General features: G+C 42.5%; 1 protein-coding gene across 4 annotated transcripts in view; it reads left to right on the forward strand.

Annotated features, from left to right (window-relative positions):
• The first annotated feature begins 15,890 nt into the window (after window positions 1-15,890).
• Window positions 15,891-27,890, forward strand: part of SMG1 (SMG1 nonsense mediated mRNA decay associated PI3K related kinase) — a 191,035-nt gene continuing 179,035 nt past the window's right edge. For 2 of the 4 annotated variants that reach the window (XM_030212828.1, XM_030212829.1), the window contains exons 1-2: window positions 15,891-16,186; window positions 26,057-26,220. In XM_030212828.1, the coding sequence (XP_030068688.1) occupies window positions 16,107-16,186; window positions 26,057-26,220 (244 nt within the window). In that variant the 5' untranslated portion in view covers window positions 15,891-16,106. Of the gene's footprint in view, window positions 16,187-24,515; window positions 24,534-26,056; window positions 26,221-27,890 lie in introns of those variants that run through there. The other 2 variants (XM_030212831.1, XM_030212830.1) reach the window with 2 other exon arrangements.

Consider the following 27,890-nt stretch of genomic DNA (forward strand, 5'->3'; position numbering starts at 1 on the left):
GAAATCCCATGGTAATTTTATAATCCGCATGCATTTCCCATGCTCTAAAAAATAGATTTCAATTTTTAGTGCTGGAGCAGGTCACGGCGGAGAGTAGATGTGCTCTGCACCAATCGGTTAGCACAGCTACATTGCCATGTACTAACCAATTAGCACAAGATTAGAGAGTGAGCCCTTGCCGCCTACAAAATTAATGGTGGTAGGGCTCATGCGCTAATGGTCACACACTAATGGGAAAATTAACATGTGGCCATTAATTTAAAAAAAGAAATAGAACAGCGGCCATTTTACCCATGTGGTAAAAATGGCCGTAGCGAGTGGGAATGACCTGCATAAGGACATGCTAAAAGGCAGCTCTTTACTGCAGTTTGGTAAAAGGGCCCCTTTGGGATTAGAACAGTGTTTTTTTACATTTTGAGTTAAAACTCAATTTAGTAGTGTGAGAAACAGTGGGTTTCTAAGCCTGAAAACTATATTATTTCATGAAATGTATTTCTAATTGGCCAGCAGAAGGTGCTTGTTTTGAGTTTTAAAGCTGTTGCAGAGAAAGACTTTCTCTTTTCCAGTTTAAGCTTGCAGTACCATTGGGCAGCTACTTTCAAAATTGATGCTCTGGGCTCTGATTGGCCCTGAATTTCAAATCTAGCCTGAAGTTACTGGATTTTCCCCAGTCTCAGCCAGGGAGCAGAGAGAGAAAGATCTCTTTACTGAGGCCCTGTGAGCAGTTATATTTTATAGCCTGTGAGCAGCTATATTTCCTGAACTCCCAACTCTGCTGTCCTGGACTGACTACGAATCCTGGTTTGTGTTTTTGGGTCTATGGGTGCTTTCTTGGAATTGTGGGACCCCTGGAGTGTCATCCCAGTATCCTAGAAATCACCAGGGAATAACTTGAGAGTGGAAGACTCATCCAGAGGCAAGTAGGACCAAGTCGGCAGGAGGAGGGTGCTAGTGTACAGCATAAGCGGCAGGTGCAGGCAGGCCTGAGTAGTCCTGGGGACAGACCCTCTAGGTGGCTGTGGGGTTAACTCCAAAGTAGGTGCTAGGTGTTTTGTGACAAGTAGTAACAGTTAGTAAACAGTGAGAGAGATTCTTTTATAGGTCAAAACAACTGTGAGGGGTCTGATTCTGGAATCTTCATGAGCATCTCTATAGGTTTCAGAAAAGCATCATACATACTCTGTCATGTGAACACACTACATTTTTTTATAAATTTTTATTTCATAACATTCAAGAGATGCTATATATCTGTCAATATGCAGTAAGAGAAACAGTAGCCAGTACAGCATATCAACAGTACATAAGTATTGCCACACTGGGACAGACCAAAGGTCCATCAACCCCAGCATCCTGTTTCCAACAGTTAGCAATCCAATTGGAAAAGAAAGGTATTTATACATCTCAATATTTTGGAGGAGTAATTAAATGGTTACGGTATATTGATGATATACTGTTGATATGGCAAGGCACTGAATTGGAATTAAAAATGTTTTGCAAGAATTAAAAGAGATTAGTGACCATATCAAGTTTGTGCATCATATAGGGGACGGTGAAGTTAATTTTTTAGATATGAATATTCGTTGGGAGAATAATAGATTTCAGACCCGATTGTATCGTAAAAATACTGACCGGAATAGCATGCTTCATTACCGTAGCCATCATCCAAAAGCATTATAGTATTCCTACAAGTCAATTGTTACAAGTATGTAGAGCGTGTAGCTCTAGGAAATAATTCTGTGTTCAGACGGAACAGATGATCAGTAGGTTCCGGGTTCGAGGCTACCCCCATAAAGTTTTGAAAAAGGCAGCCAAACGAGTATTTAATTATCATCCAGAATGGGAACAATAGGGTTAATGGATGTAAGCCTTTAACGTGTGTTTTACCTTTTACTAGAGCATCTAATGACATTATAAGCATTATTCGTCGTTATTAGCCCATGTTAAGTATTCATCCTGCATTTAATGTTACACCCCGGTTTGCTTTCTCTAGGGGTATGAATATAGGTGAACAACTGGCCAAGAGAAGATGTAATCGTGACATTCCTTTGGTGAATAGTGGCCATCATAGATGTAATCGATGCACGTATTGCCAGTATGCTATGGAAGTTACTCAAATCCAAATTCCTCATTCTAGGAAAGTGCATTATCTTTATGAGAACACAAATTGTAATACTGCAAATTGTATATATGGGGTGACCTGCCCTTGTGGTTTGTGGTATATTGGCTTGACATCTCGGAGGATAAAATTGCGAATTTCTCAACGTTTAAGCAATATACGAACAGCCCGTTTGGAAGCTCCTATTATAGCCCATTGGTTAGAAATGCAACACAATCTAAAGGAGTTTTGGTTTGTTGTTCTTGATTGTGTTAAATTAGAGAGAGGTGGTAATATGCCTCAGGCATTACTTAGGAAGGAGCAGCGCTACATATTCCAATGGAATACGGTAGACCCAGCTGGACTCAATAAAGAGATTGAGTGGTTAAACCTCTAGGATATTTAACCTCTGTGTTAGCCTGTCACCATCTATGCATTTGGGAGAGCAGTTTGAGCTCACCATCGCATTGCTGGTATTCGACTACCTCACCACCTGGATGAGAGTTTTTAATAATGATGTATATTAGGTAGGATTATAGTTAAACCAGTTATTGTGTTTAGAACTCAAGACCCCTGATGACGCTTTTATAGCGAAACATGAGCATGTCGGGTCCTGGTCATATGGTGGAATACTATAAGGATATGAGAGAGTGAAACTTTAAAAAGAAGTGTAACAACGATTTCAAAAAATATATATCTGGAATAATAGACATTGCTAACAGTGAAGACGGGCATCCTGGATGTTTATGACTGTCACCATCATTGATTGCTCATGACTTATCACTGACACCATAATGGTCTGTTGGAGGAAAGGTTATTATTATTTCACAAGTTGGTGACTTTGATTCATTGAATGTGATTTGAAGAAAGGTTGCTCTTGTGGGAGATTTTAGAGCACTGGACTTACAAGTGACTAAAGAGCTATGATCACATATTGATGAAAAATATCGCCAGATATGTTATTTGTGTATTGAAACAGTATCTTGGAGAACTGTGTGTGATTTTAAATGTATTGGTGAATGTGAGTATGTATGGATTGGTTTGACGTAACTACGGGTTAAGGGAATGGATTTAATTTTAGGAAGATTGTATTGATTTATTAATAAAGAATATTTTTTAAATGTTAAATGGTTACTAGTGAGCAATTTGTAGTATAATGTGTAACCAATTATAGAGTTTAGACCTAGATTGAATTTGTGATTCCAATTTCTTTTGGAGTCTTTCATGAGGTACTTTGTCAAATGCCTTTTGAAAATCCAGATACACAATATCAATCGGCTCGCCTTTATCCACGTTTGTTCACCTCTTCAAGGAAATGTAATAGATTGGTGATGCAAATCCGTGTTGGCTTTGTCTCATTAATCCAAGCTTTTGAATATGCTCTGTAATTTTGTTCTTTATAATAGTCTTTTTGGCCGGCACCGACGTCAGGCTCACCGGTCTATAACTTCCCGGATCCCCTCTGCAGCCTTTTTTAAATATCAGTGTTACATGGGCTACCCTCCAATCTTCTAGTACCACGCTCGATTTTAAAGATAAGTTACATATTACTAACAATAGTTCCGCCAGTTCATTTTTCAATTCTATCAGCACTCTGGGATGAATACCATCCGGTCTAGATTTGCTACTCTTCAATTTGTCAAATTGCGCCATTACATCTTCCAGGTTTATAGAGATTTCATTCAGTTTCTCTGACTCGTCAGCTTCAAATACCATTTCTGGCACCGGTATCTCTCCCAAATCTTCCTCGGTGAAGACCGAAGCAAAGAATTCATTTAATCTCTCCACTACAGTTTTGTCTTCCCTGATTGCCCCTTTTACCCCTCAGTCATCTAGCAGTCCAACAGATTCTTTTGCCGGCGTCTTGCTTTTTATATACCTGAAAAAAAATTTTACTATGTATTTTTTCAAAGTCCCTCTTTGCCTTCCTTATCAGACACAGTATAGTCATATCACAGAACAGTAAAAGGTGCTCATAACCACCCCGACTCTTCTCTGTCTTATCTGCTCCATACCTTACAGTACTTGAAAATTTTCCTTTCATAGTATATTTAATTTTCTCCAGCACATCAATTCATAGAGTGGTGTCCTGCAGCTTACAATGCAAGGAGTTGTTATCCACATGCCTAAAAGGGTTATAACTCTTAGTTCTTACAGTATCAATCAACATATCATCAGTTCCAAGGGAAATGGACATCCACAAGAATCATGGATTTCCTGCTCAGCCTCTCAGCAGAAACCTGTCACAGAAGGACAGAACCACCACATGTGCAGGTGAGACTCCAACTGCCCACAGTCCTACCAAAATAGCAACAGCTATCTATAAGTACAGTGCAGGAGTCAGACCGTAAGTGCCACTTTTTTCCAACAAATAGAGATCAAAGCTCCAAATCTTCCAGTCTGTCAAATAAAGTGTTCAGTGACGTTCGGTGTTCTATTAAAATTAATACTGATCTCAAGTCATTAGGGATATAAACAGTTTAAAGTATGTTGTCCTTTTTTTTCTTCAATTTTCTTGGAAAAGAATAATTCCTTTGATGTATAGTAAATTTCTAAAGACTAAAAAAAATTTTGATAGGGAAAAAGGATAGGATTTGATATACTGCCTTTCTGTGGTTACAATCAAAGCGGTATACATATTATATATGAGAGCTTATTTTGACCCTGGGGCAGTGGAGGGTTAACTGACTTGCTCAGAGGAACAGGGAACTACAGTGGGAACTGAACTCATTTCTCCTTGTTCTCAGGCCACTGTACTAACCATTATCCTACTCCTCCACTCCTAATACTAATCAGAATTAAATTAAAAGATAAAAGATGATGCCTCTGTTGTTTTGTTCCATAATATGACCTCACCTTGAGTACTGTGTTCAATTCTGTCACCATATCTCAAAAAAAGATATAGTGGAATTAGAAAAAGTTCAAAGAAAAGCAACCAAAATGATAAAGGGGATGGAATTCCTCCCATATGAGGAAAAAATAAAGAGGTTAGGGTTCTTCAGCTTGGAAAAGAAATGGATAAGGGGGGATATGATTGAGGTCTACAAAATCCTGAGTGTGGAAGAACAGGTAAAAGTGAATTGATATTTTACTCTTAGAAAAAGTACAAAGACCAGGGGACACTCAACGAAATTACACGGAAATACTTTTAAAACAAATATGAAGAAAATGGTGGAACCATGCCCCTTTTCTCAACAATGAAACGGACCCTAGGAAGGCTGTGATGTAAGCTTTTTTTTTCTCTCTCCCCTGCCCTGCCCTCCCCTCCATGTCCAGCAATTCTTTCCTTCCCTCCCCTCCATGTCCAGTGATTCTCCCCTGCCCTCCCATCCGTGTCCCGTGATTTTCTCCTTTACTGTTCTCCCATCCCATCCATCAATTCTCCTCTGCCCCGCCCTCCCCTTCCTCCCCTCGATGTCCCGCGATTCTCTCCTCCCCTCAATTTGTACCTGAACATTCTCTGGCTGGCTGGCACTGACTTCCGTTCCGTTCGTAATATCCCTCCTGACATCAGCTCTTCTCTAGCGTTCCCTTGCCTCTCACTGTTCTGCCCTCTCACGTCATTACATCTTGATGCGAGGGCGGGACAGTGAGGGGGAATGGAATGCTGGAGGCTGGCTGACGTCAGATGTTACGAACCCAGCCAGCCATGGAACGTTGGAGGTGCAAATTATTATATAGGATATTTGCTACTAATTGGGTTTCTGCCAGGTATTTGTGACCTGGATTAGCTACTGTTGGAAGCAGGATACTGGGCTAGATGGACCATTGGTCTGACCCAATATGGCTATTCTTATATGTGGCAGTAAGGGCTTCTTATGTACGCTTTAGGTTCCTATTCCCCAGATTAGACCGTTGCTGTAGCATTAGAAGAGCTCTCCCATTTAAGTTACTGGTTCATCAAATTCAGACTGAGCACAAGAGATTTTCACTGCGTCCATCATTGTTCATGGAAGAATGATTTTGTCCACCTCAGACATTGAATAAAAAAAAATTGCCCCTTTGTCTGACGGTGAAGATATTGATTCACTTTAATCTTTTTTTTTTTTAACACATTACCTTTAGAAAGTCCATTTACCTCTGTGCTTCTCAGCCATTTCAACTATTTTCTTTCCCCCTTATTACCAGAGGAAAGGATAAGTCAGCTGAGCTTGCCCCACCAGGTGTTTTACAGGACACTTGAGCTGTCGGATACTGTTTCTGGTCTCCATGTACACAGTCCTGGGTCACAATCCACTCATAGTTTATTTGTGACCGCTTGAGTACCTCTCTCCGGACAAGAGTCGTCACACTGCTAGAGTCTACTAGTGCTTGTTCAAGCTCCACTTGTAATACACAACTTTTATTTCCTTGGGACAGCTTCCACAAAATTACAATCATGAATAGCTGTCAAGTTCACATCCGACATCTTCCGCTATATCTTGGCAGTATCTTGCTAAATGCCCTTTTCCCCCACACCTGAAACAGGTGGGGGAGTATGGTTCCTGTAACCAGGGTACAGGGCCAGGGTATATTTGCAAGGATAAGTACTTCCATTGCTCCAACCCCTTCCTTGAACACCCCTAGCTAGAAGGTGGTCTTTGAACACTCAGATTGTATGGTCCAGGTTTCTCCTGTCTCCTCACAGGGTTTCAGGTCACTTCTTCTCCTTGCAGGGTTCTGACTGTGGCTGCGTTTCATAGAAGGCCTCAGCTGCTTCTAACGCACTTTCTGGGGTCAGTTTGGGGAGCTGCTGCACCCACTGCTTCATAGGCCATGGTAATCCCTCCAGAAACCGCTCCAGGAGGATAGTTCTTGCGATCTCTGGGCCCGATTTCTCTTCTGGTCGCAGCCACTTCCAGGCAGACTCCCATTACAAATTCCATTGTAATCCAATGATCTGTTATGGAGTGAAAGTGAAGAAGAGAGGGAAAATGTGAATAAAGGTGAGCCAGTTGATTTAGTGTATCTGGATTTTCAGAAAACTTTTGACAAAGTTCCTCATGAGAGACTCCTGAGAAAATTAAAAAATCATAGGATAGGAGGCAATGTCCTTCTGTGGATTAGGAATTGATTATTGGACAGAAAACAGGGAAAGGTTAAATGACCATTTTTTCTCAATGGAAGAAAGTGAATGGTGGAGTGCTGCAGGGATCTGTACTGGGACCAGTGCTATTTAAAATATTTATAAATGATCTGGAAAATGGAATAACAAGTGAGGTGATTACATTTGCAAATGACACAAAACTATTCAAAGTTGTCAAAATGCATGCGGGTTGTGAAAAATTGCCGGAAGACCTTAGGCAACTGGAAGACTGGGCATCCAAATGGCAGATGAAACTTAAAATGGACAAATTCAAAGTGATGCATATTGGGAAGAATAATCCGAATCACAGTTACCTGATGCTAGGGTCCACCTTATGAGTCAGCACTTAAGAAAAAGATCTAGGTATCATTGTAGACAATACACTGAAATCTTCTGACCAGTGTGCAGCAGTGGCCATAAAAGCAAACAGGATGCTAGGAATTATTAGGAAAGGGATGCAAAATAAGACCAAGAATATTATAATGCCTCTGTATCACTCTATGGTGCGACCTCACCTTGAGTATTGCATTTAATTCTGGTCGCTGTATCTCAAAACACATACAGTGGAATTAGAAAAGGTTCAAAGAAGAACAACCAAAATGATAAAGGGGATGGAATGCCTGCCATATGAGGACAGGCTAAAGAGGTTAGGGCTCTTCAGTTTGGAAAAGAGACGGCAGAGGGGGGATATGATTGAGGTTTATAAAATCCAGAGGTGTAGAATGGGTAGAAGTGAATCAATTTTTCACTCTTTCAAAACGCAAAAAGAAATTGCATGGAAATACTTTTAAAACATATAGGAGGAAATATTTTTTCACTCAAAGAATAGTTAAGCTCTGGAACTTGCTGCAGGAGATGGGATAACAGCGGTTAACGTATCTGGGTTTAAAAAAAACATTGTACAAGTCCCTGGAGGCAAAGTCCATAGTCTGTTATTGAGATGGACATGGGGGGAAACCACTGCTTGCCCTGGGATTGGTAGCATGGAATGTTGATACTATTTGGGTTTCTGCCAGGTATTTGTGACCTGGATTGGCCACTGTTGGAAACAGGATACTGGGCTAGATGAACCGTTAGTCTGACCCAGTATGGCTATTCTTATGCTGGCCTAACAATCTGAATACACTCCTTGCTGTCCTCAATGTCTGCCCAGACTGCAAGCTTGTGTTTCAACAAAGTTTTTCCCACTAGAGGTATGGAAATGGAAATGGGACTTGATATACCACTTTTCTGAGGTTTTTGCAACTACATTCAAAGTGGTTTACATAGTATATTCAGGTACTTATTTTGCACCAGGGGCAATGGAGGGTTAAGTGACTTGCCCAGAGTCACAAGGAGCAGCAGTGGGAATCGAACTCAGTTCCCCAGGATCCGAGTCCACTGCACTAACCACTAGGCTACTCCTCGTATGGGAAAGGGAAAGGGAAATGGGACTTGATATACCGCCTTTCTGTGGTATTTTGCAACTACATTCAAAGCGCATATATACAGGTACTTATTTTGTACCTGGGGCAATGGAGGGTTAAGTGACTTGCCCACAGTCACAAGGAGCTGCAGTGGGAATTGAACCCAGTTCTCCAGGATCAAAGTCCGCTGCACTAACCACTAGGCTACTCCACATGAGGATACGCATACAGACCTGTCCCACAATTGAGGAGAAAGGCATTTGACGCTAGCCTGTTGTGGGTCTGAAGCCTGGAACAGAACTGAGGGACCTTGTGGTTGATCTGAATGGCAAAAAGATCCACCAAGATCAGAAGATCTTGTGGGCTATGCCCATATTGAGAGACCACTCATGAGACTGCATCATCCTGCTCAGTCTGTCGGCCAGGGTACTGTTATTGCCCAACAGATAAGTAACTTGAAGGAACATGCCATGCTAGTGAGCCCAATGCTACATCCAGTCTCCTGACACAGAGGGCATGATCTGATGCCCCCCTGCTTGTTGCTGTAATATATTGCAACCTGGTTGTCTGTTTGGATGAAAACAATTTTGTAAGATGGCCAATCTCTGAAAGTCTTTAGAGCATTCCAGATTGCCCGGAGCTCCAGGAAATTGGTCTGAAGATTCGTTTCCTGGGAAGACCAAGCTGCTTGAGTGTTGAAGCCCATCTATACAGGCTCCCCATCCCAGGAGAGATGCATCCATCATCAGCACTTTTTGTGGCTGAGGAATTTGGAATGGAAGTCCCAGAGTCAAACTAGTTTAAATGGTCCATCACTGAAGGGAGCGTACAAGCTCTGGGAACACTCAAATGACATTCTCTAGACTCCCGGTAGCTTGATACCACTGAGAAGCTAGGGTCTATTGAGCTGATCTCATGTGAAGTTGTGTCATGGGTGTGACGTACACTGTGGAAACCATATGGCCTAACAATCTCAACATCTGCTGAGAGGCTTGAACCTTGGAAGCAAGTGCGACTAGATTGTCTGCTCTCGTGTCCGGGAGGTAGGCTCGAACCATCTGAGTACTGAGCAGGGCTCCGATGAACTCCACTCACTGGACAGGGCAAAGATGGGACTTGGGGGTAGTTTAAAACAAACCTTAGTAGCTCGAGCACACGAAAAGCCATCCGCATGGACTCCTCAGCTCCATCTGGAGAGGTGTTCTTCACCAGCCAATCATCGACATATGGGAACACATGGCCTCTCAGTCTGCGTAGCGATGCTGCAACTACTGCTAGACATTTGGTGAAGGCCCTGAGAGCTGAAGCAACACCAAAAGGCAACATGCGGTACTGAAAGTGATGTGTTCTCAGACGAAACCGAAGATACTTCCGGTGGGCTGGAAGTATCTAGATGTGAATATATGCATCCTTTAAGTCCAGAGAACATAGTCAATCATTTTTCTGAATCACTGGGAGAAGGGTGTCTAGGGAAACCATCCTGAACTTTTCTCGGACTAGGAATCTGTTCAGGGCCCTTAGGTCTAGGATGGGAAGCATCCCCCCAGTTTTCTTCTGCACAAGGAAGTACCCGGAATAGAATCCCTGCCCTTCTTCCTCTGGTGGAAAGGGTTTGACAACATGGGCCTTCAGAAGGGCGAAGAGTTCCTCTGCAAGTACCTGCCTGTGCTGAGAGCTAAATGAATGAGCTCTCAGTGGGCAATTTGGAGGTCTGAGATGCCAACTGAAGAACCTACCGGTCAGAGGTTATAAGAGGCCACCTTTGTTGAAAAAATTTTAACTTTCTCCCAAATGGCAAGTCATCCAGGACAAACACTTTTACTGCGGCTATGCTCTGCTTGTCCCTTGCTTTGCCTGGGAAGCAGCAGGGGCCTTAGGCGCATACTGTTGACGGGAACAAGCGTGCTGGGGTTGAGCCTGAGTAGGCTGGCGAACCAAGGAGTTGTACCTATGCCTAGGATAGTAGTAGGAACTCGGATTGTAGTAGGAACTCCTCCTTGGTTTGTCAAAAGTCCTCCTAGCTGACGATGTTGATGCAGAAGGCGTCAGGCGGGAGACAGAAGAGATGATATCAGTGTGTTTTTTGATTTGGTCAACAACCTCCTCAACCTTCTCTCCAAAAAGGTTATCCCCCTGGCAAAGGGGCATCCGCCAACCTCTGCTGAACAGAATGTTCCAAGTCAGAAACACGCAGCCATGAAAGTATGTGCATTGCTATACTTTGAGCAGAGTGTTGATCAAAAGTGTTGTAAGTGCCCCTGGCCAAGAGCTTTTGAAATGCCTTCTGCTGTTTGACCAACTGGCAAAAAGGCTCGGCCTGCTCCAGAGGGAGCATCTCAACCAAGTCCGACTGCTGACACACTGAGTTTCGTAAATACACGCTTGTGAAAAGCTGGTACGATTGTATACGGGAAATGAGCATTGAAGCCTGGTACATCTTCCTCCCAAAAGAATCCAGGGTTCTAGCTTCTCTGCCTGGGGCACAGAGGCATAGTCCCTGGAACTCATGGGTCTTTTGAGAGCGGATTCCACCACCATGGAATTGTGAGGCAACTGAGGCCTATCAAAACCAGGCGCACTGTAGAGCCGAAACTGGGTGTCAATCTATTTGGGCATGACAGGAACCGACAGAGGGGACTCCCAGTTCCTGATGAGGACTTCCCTGACTACCTCATGGAGAGGTGCAGTCACAGCCTCCTTAAAAGGAGATATGTAGTCCAGGACCTCGAGCATCTTGGCCCTGGGCTCATCCTCCACTTCCAAAGGAAATGGAATGGCATCCGCCATTTCCTTAACAAAAGATGGATATGAAAGGCTCTCCGGAGGAGACTTTCTTCTTTCAGGTCGAGATCCCATAAGTGCTCCTCTTCTGTGTTGGACAGTATCTCCCTATGGGATTGCCAAGACCGTACCTGCCTCGGAACCATGACCTCAAGAGCAGCGTTGAGAAGTCGACTCCTGCCTGGACTCCAGCAAAAGCTTCCTCCACTGACATTGAGGGAGTGCTGGCTTGGGTGGCAGTCAACACAGAGACCGTAAGTTTTTTTTGTTTTTTTTTGTTACATTTGTACCCCGCGCTTTCCCACTCATGGCAGGCTCAATGCGACTTACATATTGTATACAGGTACTTATTTGTACCAGGAGCAATGGAGGGTTAAGTGACTTGCCCAGAGTCACAAGGAGCTGGCTGTGCCTGAAGTGGGAATCAAACTCAGTTCCTCAGTTCCCCAGGACCAAAGTCCACCACCCTAACCACTAGGCCACTCCTCCACTACAAGTTGCGCTGGCGTCCGCACTGCAGGCTGAGAGCCAGGCAGGCCACAAAGGGAGGCAGGGCAGGCGCAAGCACCCTCAATACCAGTGTACACTATTGCATGAGGCCATCCAGAAGCTCAGGGAGCAAGGCCTGGATGTGCTCATCGAGGGCTGACATTGGGAAAAGTTGGGCTGCTGGTTGAGGCGCAGGTTACAGAACCACTGGGGTCGATGCAGGAGTGGGATCTCGGCTGCTAGGCGCATCAGTACCTCCTGTATGGAGGAGGTGCGGTCCTCCCGGTGAAGACGCTTCTCGGGTGCCAATCCCTTCAACACCCCGGAGTTCCTGGCACCATGTGTTGCAGGTGACCGATGACAATGCTTCTTGGCCTTCGCCCAATGCATGTCACCAAGGCTCCTCTGTGCCGACGAGGACAATGTCAAATCCTCATGTCACCTCAGGGTCAGGTCTGACGATGGATGGTCCTGGGGGGCCTGCACAGCAGGACGCTTCGAGACAGGTGGAGACCCATTCAATGCTTCGTTGCTCCCAGTGTCTAAGGGTGTAGAAGCAGCCATGGTTACCGACACTCCTGATGCCGGTGCGACGCTCAACGTCGATGCTGACACCTCTGACCTCGATCAGACTTGGCTTCAAAAATTCTCTTTTGTTGAGTCTCTCGGGAAAGCTGGGTCCTCTTCTTCATGCGAAGACAGAGAACACAGTTAGCAGGGCTATGGTCGGGCCCAATACACTGCAGACACCAAGAATGGGTGTCCTTTCCCGAGATAGTCCAACTGCACCAGGTACAGCGCTTGAAGCCGCTGGGGATTTTCATGCACGGAAAAACTGTCGGCTAAATTAAATGACGCGATGGTGCCTGAAAAAGGGGCAAGGCATGGTAAAAAGTAAAGGGAAAGACCCGGCTGCAGTTAAGACTTGAAAGCAGCCTAATGACGATGAATGGCGAATTGGCATCACCCACTTGTGAGAATATAGAAGCCTGCTTGTCCTCGGAGAAAACACTGAAACGAAAAAGTTCCACTTTGGTCTCATCAGATCACAAAATTCTACTATTACTAATCATTTCAATAGCACTACCAGACATACGTGGCAATCTACAGACACATATAAGAGTCAGTCCCTGCTTAACAGATCTTACAGTCCAATCAAGACAAAAATGTAAAAGGGTGTGAAGACTTTTACAAGGCTGTACTAAGAAGAGATATCATATCAAGCTATATAAAAATTATAATTCAGAAATCATTGGGAGTTAAGTCAAAGTTATCTAGAGAAAATTTCTGTATTTATTTATTTAAATAACAAGATGGATAATGCTGTTCTGAACCTTAACACATGGTAAAACTTGGTGGTGGTCTGACACATAAATAAGTGGTTGTCACTGAAGGGAAGATGCACAGAACTCTGGCGCTATAGGGAACAGTGCCAGAAAATACCGGCTCTCACAATGAGAAACAAATAGTGACCGATGCTTAACACTAACAGCATGCAAATTATATACACACGATGAATATTAAGAATTGGTCAGTAGAAGGCTCAAAACATTCTTGGCGCATGCCCACAAGAGTTGTGCTTTTGTGTGCATGTCCAGTGAATGGGAGGAGGGGGCTCCCAATGAGCTTCAGAGTCCTGGGCTCAGCCCAAACATCTCCTCTTCCAGACGGTAGGAACAGGGCTGTTTGCTCAAACACTGTGCTAGGAGATGAGAGACTAATATGCACAGATAGGGAGAGGGACCTCGAGGTGATAGCATCTGAGGATCTGAAGGTGACAAAACAGTGTGACAAGGCAGTGGCCGTAGCCAGGATACTAGGCTGAGAGGCATAACTACTAGGAGAGAGGTGTAACAAGAAGAAAAGAGGCGTTCATGCCCCTGTACAAGTCGGTGGTGAGGCCCCACTTGGAGTATTGGGTTCAGTTACAGAGACCATATTGCTAAGGATGTAAGAAGACTTGTAACGGTCCAGAGGAAGGTAACAAAAATGGTATGGGGCTTGGGCCAAAAGACGTATGAGAAGAGACTCAAAAGACCTGAATATGCATACCCTAGAGGAGAGGAGGGATGTGGAGATATAATACAGACATTTAAATACTTGAAAGGTATTAATATAGAAACAAATATTTTCCAGAGAAGGGAAAATGGTAAAACTAGAGGACATGAATTGAGGTTGTGGGGTGGTAGACTTAGGAATAATGTCAGGAAATTCTTTTTCACAGAGAGGGTGGTCGATGCCTGGAATGCCCTCCTGAGAGAGGTGGTGGAGAAAAAAATCATGATGGAATTCAAAAAGGCATGGGATGAACACAGAGAATCTCTAATTAGAAAATGAATGGTATTAAAAAAAAAAAACTTAAAAGGTTGCATTTCTGTTTGATGCAGAGTGGCACTTTAGATGGCGACTCTTGCTGTGAAGAACTAAGGCTAGTGCTGGCAGGCTTGTATGGTCTGAGTCTCATATATGGCAATTTGGTTTAGGATGGGCTGGAGAGGGCTTCAATGGAAACTCCAGTAACTTGGAATGTGAGGACAGCGCAGGGGCGTAGCCAGACAACAGATTTTGGGTAGGCATAGGCAAGAAGTGGGTGGGCACCAAGTGTTCTCCCCCCCCCCCCCAAACCACCACTAAAAAAAATCTCAGCTAGCAGAAAAATGCTTCTTTCCACCTTGGCAGTCTGCAGCAGGCATGCGCTGAAAACTGAGCATGCGCAGGTGCCAGTACCGTGGAGAGTAGCATCTCCATTACCATCAGGGGGAAGTCTTCAGCTGGCAGAGCTTGGGATCTGCACCATCTACTGCTAAACATGTGCTACTGTTGGGTGGGCCTGAGCCCTAAGTCGGTGGGCCCTGGCCCATCCAGGCCCACCTGTGGCTACGCCACTGGGACAGCGGTGGGCAAACTTTTACGGTCTGTGTCCCACAATTTACAAGACAGATTTGGATAGGTTGGAGCGGGCTTCGACAGCAACTCCAGTAGTTGGAACATAAGGACAGAGCCAGCTGGACTTCTACGATCTATGTCCCAGAAACACCAAAGAAAAGCCATGATCAAGTATAAAATATCATGCCCATTGTTGATTTAATCTTGAATAGATAATGAATGTGGGGGATGGACCATTGAAGTCTTTATCTGCCATCACTTACTATGTTGTTATGAATGTGACTGTTGGGCAGACTGGATGGACCATTCAGGTCTTTATCTGCCATATGCACATAAATGACAAATTCAGCTACATACTATTCAGTTAAGTACACCCATTCATACTTTGCGGGTGGGTGGAGTCTAGGCTGAACATGGCCAGGACACACAATTACATGCCTATCTCCCCTCCCCAATCTAGGCAGTAGGCACAACCATTTACACCTTGAAAGTGCTTACACCTAGGCATATATGCACCCAGCTACAACTGCATTCTATACAGGAAAGTAGACGCCCCTTTATAGAATTGTCCTTTAAAGGGTCAATAAAAGTAAAACAAAAAAAAAAAGTTTGCAGGCAGGTATGCTCTCTTCCTGCAAAAGGTCCAGGCAAAGCCCGGGCCTGCGTTAAGGGGTGATCCATAGATAAACGAGGCCAGATTGAGTCAGTCTGGGTTTTCCTTCTACAATGGAAGTAAAACCCAGACTGTCTCAATCTGGCCATCTTTTCCTGCAGTCCCCGTCCCCAAGCTTGCTTCCAGCTGCAGAAGGCATAGCTCACAGATAGACTTGGGGGGGGGGGGGGGGGATCCTGAATATCAAACACCAGCTCATCCTCAACTCGAGTACTGAATGAAAGACAGTCTCGACTTCTTTGCGAGCTCGGGTAGCGTCGCTTTAACCAAAATTCTTGTAGTACCCGACGCTTGGAAACAGCTTCTCGCGGCGGACCAGCAAAACGCTAGCTCATACTCTCCATCTGAACCCCGGTCCCCAGCAGGCCTAGTACGCATCTAAAGGCAAGCAAAGCAAGCAACCGAGCTCGCGGCCACTATCCCAGCATGCCTTTCTGCAGCGGGTGGCAGGAGCAGAGAGACTGCACGGAAGAGGCAGCTGGCCGCTGAGGGGAGACGGAAGTTCTGTCTGTGTCTTTGGCGAGCGCGACTGAAGACCATAAAAACTCCCAGGATTCCCTTCTTACCCTCCTCCTGCTCCCCTTCTCCCGTCAGTCTTCACGAATGTTTTTTTTTGTTTGTTTTTAATGTAAATTTCTAAGCAGAATTATTTCCGTGTATGGTTTCTGACTCTCAGGTTTGGGTACTGGCCATGCCGTCTCGGAGAAGGTAATGAGCCGCAGAACCCCCGGGTCTCGGCTGAGCGGGAGCACCAAACAGTATCACAGGAACTGGAATGACTGGCAACCCAGGTGGGTTGCGTTTTCCTGCTGAATGTGGGGGGGGGGTGAAGGGGAAAGGCCTAGGCCTCGAGCTGTGTGGCCGGAGCAAATAAAGGCGGATGCTTGGAGGCCGCAAGGCGATGGAGGGGCGACTTGCTTCCTGGGTATTGCTGTATCCCAAAGGGGGATCTTATATGCCGGCGTTACGCCACTGCTTCAGGCCGAATTGAGGGTGACTGCAATTGATTTCGGCGATTAAAATGCCCCCCCCCCCCCCGTTCCATAGGAAGTGGCTGGGTGTTTTTAGCCACTAATTTAAGGCCTACTCGGGTTTTTACAGAGTGGGTGGAATTGGAAACGCATTGGCCTTTCACTTCCAGGAGAAATGTTCTCAAAATCGAGCCCCCTTCTTCCAAAAACCAAACTAATATATCTGTTGTCGTGTTGGTGGGAAAGTTCTCATTGGTTTGCTTTTTTTTTTTAACGTATGGTTTTGTTTTATCATGGAAAAGGAAGGTAGCCTTAATTTTGGATGCCAGTATCGACTTATTTTAGTTATAAATTTTTTCTTCAGATCTGTGCAGGTGCACCTTCTGTATTTGTCAGAAGATGTAAAATGTGTTTTAATATAAATCGTGATCAGATTGAGGCGCCTAGTCTATGACCGATTAGTTTACATTTGGAGTGGATTTGTGGCGAGACAAGAGGCCGCATGGTGTTATTTTAACAGGCTTGTAAAGGTATCGCTAAAACTTAATTTACCTTATAAATTTTAAGCTTGTGCGTTTTGTCTTTCAAAGTTCGTGCTAATGAAGATACGATCACATAAAAAGAAGTAGCTGTTCAAATGACGTGTCTCACAAAACTGACTTTATTTGCCAGCTTTGGCCTGCAAATCACCAGTGAGTTTGAGATACTTTCTCTTACGTCAGGAAAGTGCACATCCATAGTACAGTAAAGTTATAATTGAAGAGTTTTGTTTTGACGTTTTAAGCAGTTAGTATCTTGCTGTGTTATAGTTTGCCATCCAAATAGCTAATATTGGTTTCTGTACTTGAAAATGTCACTTTCAGATTGAGTTGAAATATTGTATTACTTCTCTATAAACAGACATACCCAGGTTGCTTAAAGTACAAATTTTGCTTTGAGTAAAGGGGAATTGATCTAAAGAATTATACAATGGACTTACATATGATAGATTTTAACCTGTTAATATACCAATAAGTCATGTATGCCATCATTTTGTGTGTATTTTATTTTCAGCTTTTTTTTGTATTGCATGAGGATTTTTTTTCCCTATTCTGTAAGATTTATGAAGGCACACTTGTGCCTTTTTACCCTGTACAAGAGATCTAAAGGCTCATTTTCAAAACACATAGACTTACAAAGTTCCATAGGTTACTATGGGGGGGCTCATTTTCACAGCACTAAGACTTACAAAGTTGCATAGGCTACTACCTAGTGCACCTGAATTAACTCACCTTGAGCTGCTACTGAAAAGGGTGTTAGCAAAATGCAAGATAAGATAAATATGTAACTTTGTAAGTTTTGGAGATACGCCTCTGTGCAACCTTGTAAGGCTGTGTGTTGAAAATGAGCACCTTAGCGTTTAGTCATGGGAGTTGTACAATTTTTATATGTACTGTAGTAGTAAAACTGCATCCATTGCATACTGTGCAAGCTTTTAGAAGTAGATATATGAAGTATTACTATATGCTTTTGATTAACTGTTATGTGTTAAATTAAGTTTGCAGGGTTTTTTTTCCTGTAGCTCAGTGTATTTGTTACCTTTCATCATTTATGGAAAGGCAGGCCTGAATCTTGATTCTCTCCTATTGATTAGTGTTACAAATGCAATCTTTCTCATACACTTTCATAAAAAAAATCAGATGAGTTGTATCCTATTTTCACTTTTTTTTTTTAAGTAGCTGTGTTGGTAAACAGAAATAAAAAAGAAAAGAAGATACCTTTTTTATTGGACTAAATACATTTTTTGATTAGCTTTCATTTAATACAACTGTATTTGGCATGGGGATTCCCTTCATTGTGGTGAGAAAAAAAAACAGGAAAACAAATCTGAGTCTTATAAAAGTAATCAAAATGTTCATTCATTGCATCAGTTTTAGGCAAAATAAAGTGCCACTCTTTATGGTACTAGAGTTTTTAAAGTGTGTAATAATGTATGATTACTCCAATTAGGCTGTGTATAAGTGTTCATGGAAAGTGCAGAGGGACATAAAAGACCTTCACAAATTTAGCAGTCCTTTTACTAAGCTGTGCTAAAAAGTGGCCGGCGGTAGTTATAGTTCGTGGGTTTCTGGTGCATTTTGGCCACTTTTAGCATTGCTTGAAAATGGCCAGATTTAAATGTATTTCTATTAATGGCCATACACTAATTTCCAAATTAGTGTGCGGCCATTGACTGACGCCCTTACCACCTCCTATTTAATAGGTGGTAAGAGCTCACGTGCTACTTGTGCAGTTCTCTGGCAACGTTCTGCAATGTGCCCGCGCGTCCTGATTAGCATCAGGAACACCTACTCCTTGCCTCTTGCACTAAAAAATAAGATTATTTTCTAGTTCTGGAAACAGTGTGCGGCAAAACCAAAACTACCGCAGGGTTTCTGCCACGCCCGGTGGTACTGCTGTCTTGCCGTGCAATAGCCAGTGCCGTACCTTGGTACCCTTAAACTGATCCTGGTAAAGTTCATTTTGACCACTTTATTTTGATGCATAGAAGGTGCAGCTTTGCTATAAAGTAGCATGTTTTGATGAGATGCTTTTGACATATGTATAAAACTGTCATGATACATTTTTGGCTTTGACATTTATGATAATTCATTACAGTTGACCTGTATACTTGGCTCAAAGCCCAGAGAGGTACAGTCCACTTAAAATATAGCCAGGATTATCAGTTACTGGGCAGACAAGAGATTTTGTAAGAAAGAATGATGGGTTAATCTACCAGGAGCTAAAACAGTTGACTAATTTTGATATTCCCTTCCTGTTTCCAACTTTTTGTGTGGTGAATTAGCATAGAGGAAACGGTCACTTTTGAGGAGCAAATAGAAAAGTGGGTTAAAATTCGGTTGTTTAAAGTATTATTGTACACTGTTGTTGATCACCTATGGAATGAGAAGGCAGTATATACATTTTTATAAATAAACACCTATAAGAGACTTTAACACAAGATATTGTTTTGAAAACTAATGCAGAAAGATAAAATTATGTAGTTGTCATTGTTTTGGATGTATTTGACCTATAAACTTAAACTTACTTAGAGTTGGGTCCACCTGTGCACTTTGACACATCAGGCAGCAAGTATTCTCTAGTGTGTATGATTGGCCAGTTGGCACTCAAATACTGAAGATCAAGAATGTGCAATGATAGGTCCTTTTTTTTTCTCTTACCACCTGTTGATTTCCATTGCATTGTGATTTTTTGTATGTCGATAATTATCTGGGAAGATGGGACTGAGAATCAGCAATTAAAAGACCAAGATCACGCAAGTTGGTGGTCAAGCCTGTACACAAATAATTAACTTCACCTATCTTGGCAGCATTATGTCCAGTGATGGTACTGCTGAGAGGGAGGCTTGTCAAGGTAGCATCAGTATTTCAGCGGATACATCAAATAAGGGCAAGAACAATCAACACTGATGAAAATTAGCTCTACAAAGCTATTCTCCTCCTGCTAATTGCAATCTGCTTGAAAAGCATGGAAAATTACTTCAGAGAAAATGAAAACTGAATGTATTCCATCAATGGTGTCTGCAAATAATTCTTGGCATCACCTATCCTGACCATATTACTAATGAGAAGATTCTGAGAAGTGACTTGAAAGTTGCAAGGTATTATAACTGAGTGAAGGGTCCTGCTAGCCAGTTTAGTACCAGTTCCAAAGTGGAGTGTTGCTGGCAGTCCCTTTTTTTTTTTTTTTTAGAATCCAGAACTTGTGCAGCCTGGATCAAACAGTTGTTTGGTTAGATTTCTTCCAGTTGGGAAGAGGCTGATGTAAACTCTTCATCCGTTGCTGGCCTCTGAAGCTCCAATGCAGACCTGAAAATATGTCGTGGCAAAGCTGCTATTGTGCCATTAACTGGGGGGGGGGGGGGGGGAAGAAACACAAAACTTTCAATCAAAATTATTTTTTGCCTGTACGGGCATGAGGTCTAAGGGATGCTTTTACTAAGCTGTGGTAAAATGTGGCCTTAGCATGCCTTACGCGGGTCTTTCCCACATGCCAAGGCCAGTTTTACCGCAGCCAGAAAATGGCCAATTTTTCCAATTAACAACCAACAGGTTAGGGTAGGAAAACCTCCACAGTGTAAACCAACAGCCAAGATAAAGAAGTGGGGGTGGATCACATACAAGTCTGGTGCTAAATAAAGTTACTTCAACCCATCTTTGGCTGACAAGATTACTTGGTCCACCCCCACTCCTTTGTTTTGGCAATTTTTCCAATTAACAGCCATGTGCTAATGTTGCCTTTAGTGCATTAACAAAAATTAGAGCTCATGTACTAATCAGCATGGGGTAATGTGGCTGTGCTTACTAATTCGTGCTGTCATGCCCTCTTACAGCCCCAGATGCTCAAACCCCCCCCCCCCCCCCCCCAAAGAAACATTTGTGATTCTTTTTTTTTTTTTTAGAGTGTGGTTTGTGTGCACACAGTGGAATTTTATTGTAGGACCCCTCAGCACGTTCTGCAGTAAGCGAGCACTAACACTTACCGTAGCTTAAGCACACAGGGGTCCTTTTACTGCCTTAGTAGAAATGATATTGGTTAATTTTTTTAAATTCTCCACACACATGTTAATTCTCAGATTCTTCATTTAAAAATTACATGAAGGGACCAATATTTTGTATTGTGAATTATATTTTTTTCTCAGTATCATTGCCACCAGTTTCTGGTAGTTTGGTAGAGAGATTAATAATGAGATGTGAGGATTATGACTTTCTTGAGTTTATCCGGAAGTTAACTATTTTGTGCTTGCTTACCAATGCATGAGGATCATACTTGTAGTACCTAGATTTTTTAAATTACTTCTGGACATAGATGGATGATTTTTTTTTTTCATCCATTGTAGAAATATTGTCCCACTTATTAGTGTTACTGACAAGGAATATTCCTAATTTGTCGTCATTTAACAAATAAAACATTTTTTTTCCGTCGGAACAGACACTGTTGGTGTTGCACCTTTTAAAAATTATATACTTGATTTGAGCAGCTACTATGTTTAGCAGAAGCATGGCAGCAGGTAACTTTGCCTTAAGTCTTGCAGCCTTCATCAGAAGAGCTATGAATGTATTCTGTACTTAATTAGTGCTGTATTCTAAAGTAAAAGATAAGGGTACAACCAGGGTTGCCAGTTACATAGTAACATAGAGGATGACGGCAGAGAAAGACCTGTACGGTCCATCCAGTCTGCCCAACAAGATAAACTTGTATTTGCTACTTTATGTGTATAGCTGACCTTGATTTGTAACTGCCATTTGCCCCGCCTCCCACCACCGGCTCTGCCACCCAATTTCCGCTAAGCTTCTGAGGATCCATTCTTTCTGAACAGGATTTCTTTGTTTATCCCACACATTTTTGAATTCTGTTACCACCTCCCGCAGGAGGGCATTCCAAGTATCCACCACTCTCTCCGTGAAAAAATACTTGCTGATATTTTTCTTGTCTGCCCCCCTTCAATCTCATTTCATGTCCTCTAGTTCTACCGTCTTCCCATCTACGGAAAAGGTTTGTTTGCGGATTAATACCTTTCAAATATTTGAACATCTGTATCACATCACCCCTGTTTCTCCTTTCCTCCAGGGTATACATGTTCAGGTCAGCAAGTCTCTCCTCATACGTCTTGTAACGCAAATCCCATACCATTTTTGTAGCTTTTCTTTGCACCGCTTCAATTCTTTTTACATCCTTAGCAAGATACGGCCTCCAAAACTGAACACAGTACTCCAGGTGGGGCCTCGCCAACGACTTATACAGGGGCATCAACACCTCCTTTCTTCTTGCTGGTCACACCTCTCTCTATACAGCCTAGCATCTTTTTGATAGTCGGACAGATATTTTACAAGTAACCTAATGCAGGCCTTTAAAAATTTTCATTAAATCTAGGAGCCAGTGTCTGAGACCTTTCTCACTTCTTTTCCACCCTTCCAAAATTGTCCCCAGTGAATTTTTTTTTTTTGGAGGGGTGGAATCCCCTCCCAGATTAGCAGTACCTCCTTTAGAAATTGACTTAGCAAGATTTTTTCCCCCCAGTTTTGTGCCTTTGGGCAAAGAAACTTTAGTAAATCAGTTCATTAAGGTGCCTCTGCTAATCAGCTGCAAAGCTTTAATATTCTTTCTTCCCAAAGCATGCTGTCAGCTGTCACCCTCTAGATAGGTGAAGCAAAGAGGCAATTGCCTCTTTGTTTTGTTTTGCCTATCGCCATAGCCTGGGTCACCATCAGTTTCTCTCTCATACACCCTTCCCATCCTTCATCCAGTCTATCTGTGTCTCTCTTGCCTTCCCTGTGTCTCTCTCATGTGCCCCTTGCTGTCTCAGACTTCTTCTGTCACACTGCACAGCGATTGGGCTCTGCATATACTTGAGCTGCATGATGCAGAAAGTTGGAAGTCTCACTGTGTCAAATCCCTTCCTGAACCCCCTGCACTGTGCAGCGCAAGTATATGCAGAGCCAATCTCCATGCAGGGGGAGAGGAGTTTGAGGCAGTGCTGAGGAATGCCCCCCCCCCCCCAAAACAAAAAACAAAACCTAAGGAAGTATGAAATCCCGGGTGCCAGGATGAAATTTCTAGGTGCCATGGTGAATTGGCGCCTGGGATTTGTTGAGCCCTTGCCTAATGTATTTATATATGTTTTACAGGTGATACACTATTCATCCCTTTGTACATAAAGACATAGCCTTTATTTGAATTTGGCACATGGTTTTTTTAGTAGTAGCTTAAGGTAAGCCAGATTCAAGTAGATGCATTGCTGTTTCTGGTGGTCTTTGTGTGTGTTGAACCCTGGCCTCCTCTTTCACTCCAGAGTAGTTCAGCTGTACACAGACACTGTGGTCATACTAGAGATGGGGCCCAGTTGCTCATGATTTACTGACACATTTCTTTAAATGTGTGACTGTTTTTGTGACTGTAAGAAAAAATAAATTCCTGGTGCCTGGCAACCTTGGCTGTAGAAAACTAGGGCATGGATTCTTAGTCTCTTCATGGACCTAGGGGTTTGGCAAAGATCAAGTGCTGTGTCTAGAAGGGTTATTGGTTCTGCTAGCTTCCCTTTCGTTTATCACGTTGTTACCAAAATGGTCCTTAGGTATATGCTAAACAGAGAAACACTGAAACAAACAGTCCACTTTGAATAATGTTAGCGTTTTTGAAGACGTGGAGGCTAATTTTCAAAGCACATAGTCTTACAACGTTATATAGATTACAATGTAACTTTATAAGTATGGGTGCTTTGAAAATGAGTGCCTTAGCATGTTATACAGCATTAATATAAATGCTATTCTTTATATCTTCATATAGTAAAAAGAAAAACTGATCCAAATGAAGAAAAGAGGAAAAAGCACATATGCTGGCTGCTGATGGAGTACCAGATGTACTCCATGTATATATCAAAAAAATTTCAACTCCAAAATGTAAAAAAAAACAATGTTGTCTTATCTATTACCCATAGTGGCTAATAAAAATTAATCATACCCCCTCCCACTGTCAGCAGCGTGATCCAGCATCTCTCCTTGTGTCAACCTCCAGTTTACCATCTCAATCCCCCCCCCCCCCCCCCCGTGTACCTTCAAACTTGTCTTCTATAGTGCAGCAATACTTAGGCTGCCTATGACCTGCTCCTGAGTGCTCTTTCTGACATGTCCTGCCCATGCAGAAACAGGAAGTTGGATCAGAGGCAACATTCCAGAGCAAGACCACAGGCTTCACTACCACTGCTTTATAGAAAACAAGTTTGAAGGTATACAGCATAGTAACATAGTAGATGACGGCAGAAAAAGACCTGCACGGTCCATCCAGTCTGCCCAACAAGATAAACTCACATGTGCCATTTTTTTGTGTATACCTTACCTTAATTTGTACCTGTCTATTTCAGGGCACAGACCGTATAAGTCTGCCCAGCACTATCCCCGCCTCCCAACCACCAGCTCCACCTCTCACCACCGGCTCTGGCACAGACCGTATAAGTCTGCCCAGCACTATCCCCGCCTCCCAACCACCAGCCCTGCCTCCCACCACCGGCTAAGCTTCTGGGGATCCCTTCCTTCTGAGCTGTGAAGTGGAGGCTGTGAAACTCAGCGCTGTTCTGTAAGGGTGTGTGTATAAGCGGAATAGGGCTGGATTCAATAAATGGCGCCCAAAGGTAAATGCTATTAATATCTGTGTTTAAGTGCCAGTTCTATAAAGGTCGCTTAGCATGGTGGTGGAAGGTGAATTGAGATGTCAAACAGGTTGGCAGACGAAGGGGAGGGAGATTTAAACTGCATCACGCATCGGGGGTGGGAGAGAGAAACATTGTATGGGGGGAAAGGATGGAGGGGAAGCAGTGTTGGACATGGAGGGAGAGAGGGCTGGAGAGGAGCCTTCACTTATTCATGGGTCACAGCATTTTTGGCCATTTTTAGTCTCAAAACAGAGTATATATGGTATGTCAGAGAGTATTTATTGGCAGAGCAAGAGGTAGCAATGCAGCATGCCTCCAGAAGGTAGCACGGCAATGAAAGGCACTGCTGCGAGGACAGCATCTACTGATAGAAGGGTTTTTGCAATATTAATGTTCATTAGTGGTTCAAGAGAGAAGCATTTAGAGCCATATATCTTGTTTTTGCAGCTCTCTGATACCTGTATTCTATAGACAGCATTGTCGTGAGACTGAAATCTCGCAGTAAATGAAGTCTGGGAGAAAGTGTTGAAGGTGGCATAGAGAGAGACATTGACTCATAGGGGACAGGCTTGGAGGTTGAGAGAGTTGTACAGAATGTTTTATAAACTGGTAAAAGATGTAGACTAGGTTGATTTTCAGAACCATTTACTTGGGTGAGTTGCAGTTTTATCTGGGTTAATTGGTCGTACTAAAGTTTGCCCTTCTAATTGGCTAAAAGTGTTTGTAGGCTTCTATAATGTGCCCACTTTTAGCTGGGTTAAAAATGTTATGGGGTGTATTTGGGTCAGGGGAGGAAGACAGCATTAACTCCTCAGCCCTTTAGCACCTGCATACACAGCTATGTGAAGTATGCTTCCTGTTTTGGGGGATTTTTCCCCAAAGAGGAGCTACCTGAATAGAATCCTCTGAAAATTAACAATGAAATACACACAATTTCATTGTGTATGTACTTAACAAGTAGGTGGCCTACTGAGGATTGCCCCTTTATAGTGTTTTGAACTGTGGAAATAAAACCAAATTGGATCTTGAATGTCACCAGCTCTGAGTTGTAATTCCTATGTTCCCTGGAGTACAGAATGATGCAGACAATCAAAACAATTTTATATTTTCATGAGATTGATACTGCTAAACTTTTTTTAATCAGCTAGATTCTTCAAAATATGCCCTATTGATATTTCTAGGCCTCATTTATAGCCCAAGTCTAATTCTATATGGTATTAAAATGAATAGTGCACCTTAATGACTAAATCCCTGTCCTTAAAGTCTTATTTCCAAGTATTCTGTGTTCAACATAACAGTTCATAATAGTATACTTAAATTTATAGTAGGAGATATGATTAAACTGATGGGACCTTCAAAACTTTAAATGCAATAAATGTTATAAAGAATAGAAAAATATTTGGGAAATCTTAATTTTTTGTAGTTACTTAAGATCAACATGTCAGCTTTGCTGTAACTAGAAATTCTTTTTAGATGCATATATCTGTTTATGAATTTTGTAGAACTGACAGTGCATCAGCCGACCAAGACAATTTAAAATATTCTGCATCCAGAGAACGGGGCAGTTCTGCCTCTTATGGATTACACCATTCAAATTCAGCTGTGTTTTCTCGACAAAGGCATGATGATATCAGAGTCCACGTTAATGTACAGAATGAAGAAGAAGGTACAAGGCTTTTATGTTTGTATTTAGAAAGGTAGTGATAAAAATACAGTATACACTAGGGTTACATAAACTTTGTAGTAAATTCTGTGCCATTGATAGGTGAAGCTTGAAGGGAGCAAGGACACTTCAGATGTAAACTTATTTTGTCACTAGGTTTTGAAACATGATGATTCAGCTTTGTCAGAAATTCATTGATATTTTTCATAGCTTCAGTTTTATAACTTACTAATCATAGTAAAAGTATACAGCTTTTTTCTAATATATATATTAGGGCTGTATTTCTGAAGTAGGCTCTGAAAACTCTAAGGGCCCTGTTGACTAAGGTGCGTTAGTGTTTTTAGCGTGCCTACACTTAGCGCGCGCTAATCATGTAGGCCCATACATGGTTAATGCGCGTATTACGCTGTTTAATAAACAGGGCCCTAAGGTTGTTTATAGCTATTCTGCATGCTGCTTTAGAGTCTTTAATTTGTAATTTTTCAATTTGTATTTTGTATTTCTTATCTTTTCATTACTTACTAAAAATGTTTAGGGCTGCATTTTGATTAAAATTTGTAATTGCGATTAAAGATATGTTCCCCCTTTCCCCAAGCTACAAGAAGCTGGGGGGGGGGGATAACATAAATTTAATCTGTTACAAATTTTAATCAAAATGTGGCTCTACTATATATGTAATGACGTGCTTCAACTTTTTTACTGCTTGAGACGGTGGTGTATAATTTCTGAAGTTCACAATGGGGTTCATATATTTGAAATTTTTGTAATAAAGGCTCAATTTGAGATTTTTATTACCTGTTTTGTCAATTTTTTGTAGTTATTTTGGAATCCATCATTTTACGAACCAACTAGTAAAAAAGGCCCGTTTCTGACACAAATGAAACGGGCGCTAGCAAGGTTTTCCTCGGAGTGTGTATGTTTCAGAGAGTGTATGTGAGAGTGACTGTGTGTGAGAGAGAGAGAGAGTCTGTGAGAGTGAGTGTGTGCAAGTGCATATGTGAGAGAGTGTGAGAGAGAGAGTGTGTGTGAGACATAGACTGAGTGTATGAGACCAAGAGAGTGTGTGAGTGACTATGTGACACTGAGAGTGAATGTGATACAGTGTGTGTGAGAGAGAGAAAGAAAGACATTGACTGTGAGAGAGAGTGTGTGTGACAGAGATACCTCCCCCCACCCTCTCTGGTGTCAGGCCCCCCTCCCTCTCTCTCTCTAGTGTCTGAGCATTACTGTGCAGGACGCTGAGCTCTGGCTGTGCTTCAAGGAACTGACCAATCCTATTTAATAGAATGCACCTCCAACATTCTGAAGCCGAGAAACCTCGTGTGGTTGGTCACTTCTGCTTGTGACGAACCCGGAAGAACGTGATGTCAATTCAGGAGATGGATACAGAGAGCAGGAATGCCTCAGCCATGCAGTCAGCTTCAGAATGTTGGAGGAGAGTTTTTTATTATATAGGATTATGTAACCAGTTATTTATATTTGTGTATCTCATCTATGTAAGAAGACCATTTACTGTTATCTAACATAACTATACTCCACCTAGAGCTTAACGGTTAAGCGGACTGTAAATGCCCAGATTAAATTAATGGTTTAAAATATATGAATGATAAGTTAATAGCTTTTATCTTGATTATCCTGTGGCAGGTCCAAATAAAAGTTCTACCAGCTTATGT

The sequence above is a fragment of the Microcaecilia unicolor genome, chromosome 8 (genome assembly GCF_901765095.1).
Source record: "Microcaecilia unicolor chromosome 8, aMicUni1.1, whole genome shotgun sequence".
In the NCBI taxonomy this organism is placed as follows: domain Eukaryota; kingdom Metazoa; phylum Chordata; class Amphibia; order Gymnophiona; family Siphonopidae; genus Microcaecilia; species Microcaecilia unicolor.